The sequence below is a fragment of the Triplophysa rosa genome, linkage group LG7 (genome assembly GCF_024868665.1).
Source record: "Triplophysa rosa linkage group LG7, Trosa_1v2, whole genome shotgun sequence".
Classification (NCBI taxonomy): domain Eukaryota; kingdom Metazoa; phylum Chordata; class Actinopteri; order Cypriniformes; family Nemacheilidae; genus Triplophysa; species Triplophysa rosa.
In genome coordinates this window covers 20,260,197-20,272,200 of record NC_079896.1, presented here as the reverse complement: position 1 = coordinate 20,272,200, position 12,004 = coordinate 20,260,197, and the positions used below count along the sequence as shown (strand labels likewise).

Here is a 12,004-nt window from a genome sequence, read left to right as displayed (position 1 = left end):
GCTTTAAACTTATTTCAGTTTATTTCTGAGACAACATTTAAATGTTTTGTTAGTTTATTTTCCCCTCATAATTTTAAGTTAACTAAAATAACCTTGCTGCACAACTGAACCACACAGACACAGCTGGGTCACAATTTCTAATATATAACCCTCTCCTCAGAACCAGGTGGGCCATCTGGGTGCGATCAGTCCCAAACATAATTCCAATGTTCAGAATGAAATGGTGATCCACGCACAGACACAGAGTGTGTAAGAGAACCGTTCTCTCCCTGATACCTCTACCCCCACCCCTCAAACAGGGTCCTAATTGAAAGGCGAGAGTAGCCCAGACCTTGACAGGCAGGAGGTCAGTCTAATTGCTGCTGGCCATATTTAACATTAAGATAATCAGCCCATTAATTACCCTTTGGATCATTAAATCAGTCGCTTGCAAAATGAAATTTCGAGCTCTATTACTCACTTGAGAGACCACGAGGGTGGGTTTTCATTTATCAGCCACCAATCCTGGATGCAGGCGCACACACCGATGCCAGTGCTGTTCACCGGGACGCAAGCTCGCTGCATATCAGCGTTTAGCGCAACACAGAGACGTGCTAATCAGGAAGAACGTGCACGACAAACGCAAATTTGATCACTTTCCCCCCGCACGTTTCCGGATTCACACAGTCACTGCATTCAATTGTGCTTCTATCCACTTAGACTGGAACCATTCGGTTACAAGCTAAATCAATTCAACGGCTCAGTAAATGATGTGGAGACAGCAAATTACACGCAACACCGCTGACACAATCAAATTCTTACATGCTACATAGAAATCTGAGTACAATTCAACACTATTCTCAACTATTTTACATTTATTTATGAACTGTTTGTCTTTTATTGGACTGGATTTTCCCAATGGAGTTTGGAACTGAACTGAAGTGGGTTTGTGAGACTGACATAAATGTCAACACAGAATTAAATGAAATAAACCCAAAATAAACAAACAAACATGAATATATATCATATATGTTGGTAAATACACAGTGTAAAAAAACGTATTCATTATTTGGCTGTGATTAGCCATAAATCATTAAAGTGATAGTTCACCCAAAATTCATTTACTCATCCTCTTGTCATTTCAAACCTACATGACTTCCTTTCTTCCGCAGAACACAAAAGAAGATATTTTGAAGAAAGTTAGTAAGTAACCGAACAGCACTGGACCCCATTCACTTCTTTTGGATGGACTCAAAACCAATGCAACTCAATGGGGTCCAGTTAACAACATTTTTCATATAGGTCAAATAGGTTTGAAATTAAAGAGGATGAGTAAATGATGACAGAATTTTCATTTTTGGGTGAACTATCACTTTAAATATTATTACACAGCTCTCGGGAATACTTCGTTATGATTGGATTTGGGACATTCCAAGGTCAGTTATTTATGGATCCAGTCAAAACTAAAAATGTCCGGTCAACCGGGTAGTGCGAGTCATTTTGACAGATGCAGTTTAATATTACACGTAAATGAAATACAAATATTCCTTTTTAATTACATATATGTACATGATTATATTTACAAATGATTAAACCAAATTCTATGTTCGAAAAAGAAAATCTGTGTAAATATCTATTATGTGGATGTAGATATTTTCATCTAATTTCAGTTAACATCCTGAAAACAAGCAGTAAGTTTTCCTCTTTCGATTCGCTGTATGCAGAGAACAAGTAAACTAGTAAAACAGACACAGCATACCCGACTCACGTCGACATCTTTTTTAAAGCTTTCATCACTCTGAATCATAAGTAAATAATTTAGATTATCGTAAGGTCGAACTCATGTCATTTTACAACCATTTCAAAGAATATAGAGTAAAATGCCTGTTTTTACTTCACATGCATCTTGTCTGCTTAGCCAACAAATTCATTACACATCAAATATCAATGCCATTAAACAAACAGCCTTCCAAGTCAACACATGAGGGAAATACATAAGCAAACTCTCCCTGTCTGCTTAAGCAGGAGTATTGAGGGTGAGCAGAGAAATGACTGCAGGACTGTGTCCAGTGACTGAGGTTAATTGAGATAATATTGACCCTCTCTGTAATCTGCTCTTCCCACTCAGGGGGCCACATGCCTTCACATACATAAATAAACAGCTACATGAAGAACTATAATCGCATTAGCACATCGACGGCGGGCGGCGGAAAATGGCGGATCCATATCGAAAGATTTTCAGAGAGGAGGGGAGTAATTAAAAGGTGCTTCAGGTGACTAATGAGGCCGGCGTGGAATGGGAAGTCGATATTTTGGCGGCCAGCAGTCAGCACTAATTTGTTATGATGGCTGGTGGGACTAAAGGCTCTCTGCCGATAATTGCGCCGCTAAAGATGGAGGGGCGAGAAAAGGAAGAATCTGATTTAAGATTTCCAACAATTACACACACTGTGTAAGAAGCATGACATACAGTATATCAGCTGCTGGACAGCCAGCAATATGCAGCTTGTGTCATATACAAGACATTGCGTTTCTGTCAGAACATAACACATGCACTACACGCACATTTTTGTTCAAGTTAGCATTTTAGGGGGGGAAGTCAAATTTTTTTGGGGGGGGCATAATATAATCAGGTCATTTTGCACCACTAGTAACCCACACAGAATGAACCAAAAAAGTTTTAAACACTCCCTCCACTTTTCACTAGTTGGTCAGACAGACATCCCAGCTTCAAATTTACGCCATTGGTTGTAACGACTGGACTAACCAAGACGGTAGAACAAGCAAATCGCAAGTTTTGTTTGATGCCATTGGTTGCACAGAAATGACATACTTGACCTTTAAAGAATAAACACATTATGTAATCGCGTACCTGCTGGCATCAGGGGCGGGCTTTAGGTGACCTTGAGCGTTGGCCTCCCACACGCTATTGGCCAGCTCGTTGCCGATGGCCGACATGACCTTGATGAGTTCCAGAGGCCACTCGTCCAGGTCCAGAGAGCGGACGCGGGACACGTGTGTCCCCAAGTTACGGTGAATGCCCGAACATTCGATACAAATCAGGGCCCCCAGGTTCAGACTGGCCCAATCAGGGTCTGAGAAGAAGAAGGATTTGTTCATAAGCACCATTTGACCTCTTAAGCAGGTCACCAACAACCCATGAGTGTTACAAATTACATTTAACACAGTTTTTGAGTGAAATGAACACAATAATAATGCCTTCTGGAAGTTGGTGGAGGACTTACTCTGGGCTTCACAGTCCACACACCGTGTGTTTCCTCTCATGTTCCTGACCGACTGTAGCGCAATGGCTTCTGATTGGCTGCTCAGACGAGACTGTGGGCACAATCATTACTTTAGTTTAAACACAATTGACTTTTACAAAAGAAAGCATATTATAAAAGCATCATCGGGCAAGGGTTTTCATCAAACACACTAAAACACGGTAACATTATTCCCTGCGTTTGAATGATGAAATGAGACTCAATGGCAGGGAAAAAAGGGGTAAATAAATAGAACAAAGGAACTCGGTAGAGGGTCCAGGGAAATGCAATTGGCCCTAGCCTGAGGCATAAACACAAAGAGCGGGTTGAGATTTAAGACTGTAGCGATTCAACGGGAATGTCATAATAGGAGCAGTGTAATATTAGAAATAAAGTAATTACAATTTCTAATGTGTGTTCGTGTGCGTATGTGTACACATGTAGGTTTAGCATATAAAACCAAATAACATGCAGGAGGGGAATTTAAATAATATTTTGTACTTGTGAACTGCAGCTTCAACTTCTCAATAGCAGAACACAATGTATTTTATAATAACTTTTATATTGCATTTTAAAAGTTTTGTTAACGTTTTTTTTATTTCATTATATAATTTATATTACGCATTTGATCAATTATATCTTTTTATTTCTTGTATATTCGGTAAAGCTACTTTACAAAAATGCTAATGCTAAACGCTAATCTGTTTTTTTTACCTTCTGTTTGCTGCTCTCACAGGACTGCAGGCTCGCCAGGATCTGACTTTCAATGGCCTGTACCCATGCGTCACGCTCCTCGTAGGACGTCGCCTCAAAATTCCACGTCTGTCCCGTCAGAGACACGATGATGAATTCAAAGTTGTCCTCTTGTTCTAGATTAAAGAGAATAAAGCTGATTACTAATCCACAATTCCATTTACATTTCATCATTTAGCAGACGCTTTTATCCAAAGCGACTTAAAGAGAGTCCAGAGAGCAATAAAGCGATATGTCATACAGGAGCAATAATACAAAAGGTGCTAATAACAAGTTACTAGTTTCCACAAAAGCCAGAACAATACCCGTTGAGAGAAAGGTATATTAAAACCGCAGTGCAACCCTGTGTAACACACAATATTGTGATGCGTTAGTTTTTCTCACAGTTCATAAACATTTTATACATTTGATGTTGTCAAATGACTTAGTCCATCTCACAAATTTTTAAGAGCTTTAAATGTGAAGCATACAATTTTGGCATCTCCAAACAGAATTGGACAAGAAGGAGTTTCAAACACTTCCTCCATCTGGTATTGATCACAGAAATGTGTGGTCCTGCCCCGAACTCACCCCATTGGTTGAGTCAGTTATGTTCGGTCACAGAGATTGCAACAGCATGTGGTGCCACTAGTGGCACGAAAATGACACGCTTCACCTTTAACTAACATAGATACTAAGAAAGGTTCCACTGTCCTTAGATAACAGTGCCCAGCCACCAAAAGGAAGGATTCTTGCTCCTGTAGAGCACCTGTTAGCTGCGGGACACACTCTACAATCCTTGACCTGAAGGCTTGCCCCCCGACCCTTGTCAGGATATCCTACTAATTACGGACCAGACCCGAGCAGCGTCCCAATCCTTCCAACCGTGCTGCTGGCCCTGTCCAAAACGCTCCCTAGGCAAAGTGACATATGGATCTACTATACAGGGCCCTGGTTGGGTTAATGGGCCAATCACAAGACAATTAGGAAAATGTGTGTATGTGTGTGCGAGAGGGAGAAAGATGGAGCGAGAGAGTACGAGCGCCATTCAGGAGTTTATCTCGGGAGTCTGAGTACAGAGGAATGGAAGAGGGTTATTTAGCGGCATAGAGGGTCAACATTTGGAAAGTGTTAGGAACAAAAGGCCATTGACTGGGTGATTAGAGGGGACAGCGATGGAAAGGGCACCCAGATGGCTCGAAGAGAGAACCTGCATTGATGAGACGAGGTGGTGTGTCACAATCAAAGAGATCCCCGTCCCGAAACGTGATCTTAGGGAGTAAGATCACACACTTTACACATTCTGTTTAGAATTTCCTCTGGAGGGAGCAATTACATAATGAAGTAATCAGGAAAGTATTACCTCTTTCCACACACACAAGGAGCATCCCTAAGGCTAAAATGGCATACAAAGAAGGACCCATGGTACAAATAAGAGCATATGCAAGCCAATGAGAAACATGACTGGGAGTGCTGCACGGACGACTGGTAAACTGATGTCAGCCTAAGACAGCTTGCTGACGGAAGCATGGAGCATTCAAAAAATAAAGCTATGATCCGATTGTCTGTCTTCAGCTTTTAGGTGACAGGGTACACAAGTTGTATTATTTTGGTTACCCAAAATGTGGTTACGAGACAACAGGCGTTGTCCCCATTCGCATACAATCCATCAAAAATAGTACTAGAATTAATATGTTGAAATGTGTTTTCTTAAAGGGGTCATATGGCGGAAATACGTGTTTTTCTGTGTCTTTGGTGTGTTATAAGTTGCCCATGCACGTATTAGACACGTAAAATTGCTAAAATTAAAGTGTCGGAACAAAAGATGCATTCTATCTAAAAGCGAATGCGAACCCAGACCTGCCTGAAACGCCTCGTGTAACCACACCCCGGCGAATGTAAGTCACTTCGTAACATGATTTGACTTAAGACCGCCCAAATCTAAAAGCAAGTGAGGTGGGAGTACTTGTAAATCTCATTGTATCGTCACCGCCGCAGCCAAGTCGCGGAGACGCTGTGTGTTTCGTTGCGAAAAGAAAGACAATTTGTTTGCCATGCCAAAAGATGAGACAACTAAAAACGAATGGTTACATTTTATTTACAACACTGTTCCAGAAAAGTACAATCCGAATGTTCAAGTTTGTGCAGCGCATTTCACCGAAGATTGCTATACGAACCTGGGAGAGAGATTAAGACCGGCTGTGCACGAAAGCTTTGGTTAAAAAGTGAGGCCGTTCCAACCATTAAAACTTTGCTGGCGCTTCAGATTCGCAACCTGTAAGTATATTTTTATTGTAAAAGACTTTGTTACGGACAAACGCGAGTTGAGTTTGTCGTGTGTTTGTGATCTGCAAATGCAGACACGCACGCAACGTGAAAAAGGACAACATAAGTCCTAATAATCAGTAATAATGTTCCCACTAGAGGCAACAAATGCCGTGTTTATAATGTCTTTTTATATTTAGTATTTATTTTGTGTTTATTGTCTTTGTTGAGTCGCGACGAGACGTGGCGTAACACTGGTCAATAAGGGCCAAAGCGCTCGCGTTATTTATAACATTCCCTGCTGTAATGCGAGCTTGTTTCTATCTCACACAAACTCTGTAAGATGTATATGGTTGTTTGTTTATAGTCTTTATAGCGTCGTATATAAAAGGTAAAACAGTGAGCTGTAGTTTTTAACTATTTAACATCATATTTTTTTAATAAAACCTTACCAATCCTTTACATCCCGCTCAAGTTGCGCTGGCAAAGTTGATGTATCGGCTTGATCATCTTCATTTTCCGGATCAGATTCGGGCTCGAATTGATATAAGGAAGTACCAATGACATTTTATCACCTGTCAGTACAATTGCGTGGGAACCTTATGTTCCGAATATGGTAAGAGGCGTTACATTTCCGTGAAACGCTTGCAGTATTCGACCAATTACTACGCACTGGTTAACTGGCCAATCATAGCACGCCTCGCTTTTCAGAGCGATGAGCTTTGTAAAAAATCAGCACGTTTCAGAGAGGCGGGGCAAAGAAGAGATACAAACATGCACGGTATGTGGAAAATACAGCGTTTTTGAACCTTAAATCGTGTATACATATTGCATTCCATCTAAAACAAACGATAATATTAGTTTTAGCCCTGTCATATGACCCCTTTAAAGGGATAGTTTTTTTGTAATTTACTCACGAGCTAGGGATGGGCAATATTATATCGTTTGCGATATACCGGTAAAATTTCCCCACACGATAGGAATTAGTCTTCCCGCGATATAAACGATAAATTCTAGTTGATGACGTATTTCTTTGTGAGACCCATTCACAGCTCATATGTGAAGCGAAAACGGGTATAGTGGAGGGCGGACGTGAAGCTGAGAAAGAGTTTGCACTAAAAGACGAGCTCTAAATATCGTTTAGGTTGGCACTGTAGATGCATCCGAGTTAATGTTTAGTTTCACTTTCGTTTTATTTAATTTGTTTGTTAAGTATTCGTTGATAGTTATAATACATTACACCACAACATTTAGTTTGGCTAAAAGTATTTATTTAAACATTCGTTAGATGTTATTCGCGTGTGCGCAAATTGTTTAATATGATTTCTTGCCTGTTATATACAGGATGAACGGAGCGTCCCGTGCGCAGCTCGCGCCCACATGTGCTTTCATAGCGACACAGAGTGCACAGCACTGCTGCCTGTTTACATACGGTACAAAAAGCGAATTTGTATTACGTTATTTTAAATACGTTTATGAGTGTATGAAAACATGGATTATTTAATTAGATTTCTTTTATCCGCATTTTTCTGTTCTCTTTCTGTAGCGCATTTTTCTGTTCTCTTTCTGTAGCGCATTTTTCTGTTCTCTTTCTGTAGCGCATTTTTCTGTTCTCTTTCTGTAGCGCGAGTCATAGACAGATTCAGTGTATGTTGCTGTGAGAAGAGAAGGTTCACACAGTTCAAGAGAGAGTGATTGACAGCGTGATGCGATCGATCGTTTCCGCCCAACAATAGAATATATACAGTTTTAGGTATGACATGATGTGTTTATTGAGCTTTAGTTCATTTAACTTTTCTTTACTACAACCTTTTGAAGTTGAATCTCACTATTATATTATATATTTACAAAAATACTGTAGGTATATTTTAGGAGCTGTTTGATTTGGGGTAAGTTTTACTTTTTGATAATATTTGTTTTTCTGAGGGTCTAGACTACATGCAGATACTATCACTTGACGCAAAAAACAGTGGTGGATGGCTTTATGGATATATCGTCATTTTTATCGTTATCGCAACAAATACCAGGAATTATAGTGATAGAATTTTAGGGCCATATAGCCCATCCCAATCACGAGTTTGTCATTTCAAACCTGTATGGCATTCTTTCTTCTGCAGAACACAAAAGAAGATATTTTAAAGAAAGCTGGTAACCAAAAACTGTTGGTACCCATTGACTTCTATTGTATGGACACAAAACCAACGGACAACCCAATCAATGGGTTTTGTTACCAGCATTCTTCAAAATATATGTTTTTCAGAAGAAAGTCAAGAAGGTTTGAAATAACAAGAGGGTGATTAATGAACAGAATTTTCATTTGTCGCTTTATCATTTGTCATTTACCACTTTAAAGTCCCCGGATGGTCTTCAAGTGTAAATTTTAAAGCGCAAATCCATGAACACTCAGATGGCTGATATTACCCAGAACTCAAAGTGAGAGAGTTTAATTATGCTACACTGCATTAATAAAATCAAATAAGTGATACTTCATTGAAATAATACATGAAATTATAAAGCACACAAAAAGATTTGTATTTTGATGCGAGTTAACAACTGCAATGTGGTTTAGTCACTTGATTCACCATAAAACCAACATCATTTTTTACTTGCATACAAACTGCTGTCATTTTAGATGCACTACCACGTTTTGCCAACGTACAATTGTGAGATTTTTTCACACATCAGTCAAATAATCTCTTCCTGTATAAGTGCGCAGTTCCTGTCAAGAATACTACCGATACACCGTAGCCTCAGTAGCCTTATTTGAACAAAAATTCCGTCACTTGTCTAAATGCAGTTTAAAGCAGTGGTTTTACAACTTTACAGTATTATACTTCTCATGAATAAGCCTTCCAACTCTTGTCTACATGCCTTCGGCCCAGGAGCTTTTTGTTCTGCGATGGCTCTTGGAAGCGTCTCCCTGTGAGGCCATTTCACAAGTTTAATCAGCGGCAAATCTGTGCAGCCACACCATTTCCTCTCCTCGAGTCAATCAAGGGCCTAATTGGACTCCTATCATACAAGTCATGTTAAAGGTCCCGGAGGGCCACAGGCCTCCCTGACCGCTGTAAAAGAGCCTTGTGTTCAAATCCCAGTATTCCTCCCCGACTGCAGGACATGCTTGACAGCCGGTGTGCTTAAAACTCTCTGGCCTCCAGCCTTTGGAGAGAGGCATGAAGAGAGAACGGTTAAAAAGAGAAAAAGGCTTCCTCGATTGAGTCTCTTGCTCCGGATCAAAGGGGAAAAAGCAGATCTAATTTGCTCCTGCAGTAACCAAGCAGTCCACTCCATTTATGTCAAAGGTTGTCAAACTACAATATAAAACAGCACAAAATGGGTGGGGAGTCTGGCCTATTATTTATTCATTTAGAGTTTTTGGAACGTTTCGAGGTTTGGGGGCTGGTGGGATCACTGAAGCATCCCAGGCAAGATTGGACCCACCCTTCAAAGGCACAGGGCCCTCTGGGGTCAGCAGCAATGTTCTCACCCTAATTAAATTGCAGCGCTTTTGGGGAGAGGGCGGTATTTGACAATTATGAAAAGCAACAATGCAGAAAGAAGAAATTCGGAGGCAAATATGAAGATCGGCTCCGCCTCCTCCCCTTAGCACACAATTAATATAAAAACAATTGCGTAATACAAAGACTGCGTTGACAGGGCATCCGTCAGCCAGCCCTCCTCTCTGTTTCTCCCAAACATTCAAAATACAGGCAGCTATCACTCATCTGGTGTCTGGTACTCATCTCCATATTGCACAGATAACTACTAAGACGATCATTACATCTACGCAATTTCGAGCAGGACAGCCAACACGCATCCAAGCATCTAACCGAGCCTGAAATCCCCCTCACGGGAACACGCACCTACAAACATAATCACACGGTGCTTTTCTCTTCTTGCAGGTGATGTTTGAAGACATTGTAGCGGCGAGGAAATTTGTGAACTCTGACACCGGCAAACACGATACACAACACACAATCAACTCTTGGAGCAAGGATGCAGCATGCGCAAAAATGAGGGTGGGGGGTGTTGCCGGCCCGGACGGCAGTGCTTGGGGGTACGGTGAAAGAGTCAAATGGTTGGAAACACAAATTAACCGAGCGAAATGTCAAAGCACACAGTATTGCTTTGTGACACAGGTCATTAATTCTCATATTATCCCCTCCCCTTTCCAGCATCCGGCATTAATAACCTGGCAAATATTACAGGAGTTACCAACATCAGGGAAAAATGCGAACGTATAAATAATGTCGAGGAGGGGTGGAGTCATGGGAAAGGGGGGCGTATGAGGTGGAGGGCCTAAAACATACGTGTGACCTCCCACGATGGATCCGTCCCACCATAAGACATCAAAAGACGATTTTCCATTCATTGAATATAGAGGAATATTCACACATACGGTGACAATCACAGAACGTATTTGCGAGATATTCCATGCAGAGGGTGTTGCAGGGATGATCAGGGGGAGGAATAATGACACCAAGAGATGGGGGCTTATTTTAGTAGGAGGTACACTCGCTTTCACCTCTCTATGCTTTCTGGAGCTAGTTACCTACGGCGTTGCTGTTGTAAATGCTGCGCAGGCTACCGACACGATTTAGTTTCCACGCCCTACGTTTGGCTGCGTCCGCAGGCAGGCACGGTGGGTGATGGCGAACGATGGCAAGAGAAAAATGAAACAAAACGAATGACAGTGGAGAAAGTAGATCATCCAAAAGACAATAATAAAAAAGGTGTCACAGTAAAAAAGCAGTAAGAATGAGGTGCAGTCAGTGCTAAGGAAGTCATTGGGTGAAAACACACTGCATTAGTTAAGAAAGGGATATAATTCACCATCTGAGTGGAAAAGTGCAAGGTAAAACCATGTTAATATGCAGCACTGTAAAAAAATGACATTTTACGGAATTTTGCTTGTTTATTTGACAAAATTTGCACATATTTTTTAAATAAAATGTAACAGCGAATATACATGTAAAGTAAAGGTGTAACATGTAACATGTTAAGGTGTAATTTTACTTTATAATAAATGTGATTTTACAGTTTTCTTTTCGATGCCCATATGTAAATAATTATATTTATAATATATATATATTTAATATTTTTTACAAAGGGTCCATATTACAATAATTACACTTAAAATAAAAAATGAATAACTTCAAATGAGATTAAAAGTGATTCCCAAAAAATTACACAAAAAATGGAATATTATCGTTTTTACTGGATTCTTTTCAAGTGAAGGGTCCATATTACAATAAAGGTCTTTGCACATACAGTCCGAAATTTTCGTATGCGTTTTTTGTATTTGGCTCTTGTTTGTACGGTGTCTCCAGATTGTTAAAAAAGGCCACTCAAAATGCTTGACGGATGCAAAAAATGCAGAAAATCCAACCCGGTCCGAATTTTTTTATGACGGACAAAAATATCAGAGGCAGTGTGTAAATGTGATTGACACAACATGAGGTCATGTTTATTTTTTAACGTGCGGAAATTTCGGACGCAAATTTCGGACTCGATGTGTAATGGGCTTAACACTTAAAATCAAAAATGTCTCATTTCAAATGAGATTAAAAGGGATTCCCAAAAAAGTACAAGAAAAATGGCCCAAAACTGTTGCAATATGCAGTCTTCATTGCAGTCATTTTGTTCTCAGTTCAATGTGCGCTTTAACACAGGCTTATTTTTTCTCCTCAGGCCCAATGGGACATTTGTTACGCAACAGCAATCCTGGAAAAACAAACCCGTATCGTACTTTCGGTGTGCATGAC

At 40.3% G+C, this 12,004-nt stretch overlaps 1 protein-coding gene across 1 annotated transcript in view; it reads right to left on the bottom strand.

The window, feature by feature from the left end:
- Positions 1-12,004, bottom strand: part of agap1 (ArfGAP with GTPase domain, ankyrin repeat and PH domain 1) — a 126,829-nt gene that overhangs the window by 19,127 nt on the left and 95,698 nt on the right. The window contains exons 15-17 of the mRNA XM_057337060.1: positions 3,957-4,111; positions 3,225-3,315; positions 2,852-3,074 (exon numbers count right to left, since the gene is read on the bottom strand). Of these exons, the coding sequence (XP_057193043.1) occupies positions 2,852-3,074; positions 3,225-3,315; positions 3,957-4,111 (469 nt within the window). The remainder of the gene's footprint in view (positions 1-2,851; positions 3,075-3,224; positions 3,316-3,956; positions 4,112-12,004) is intronic.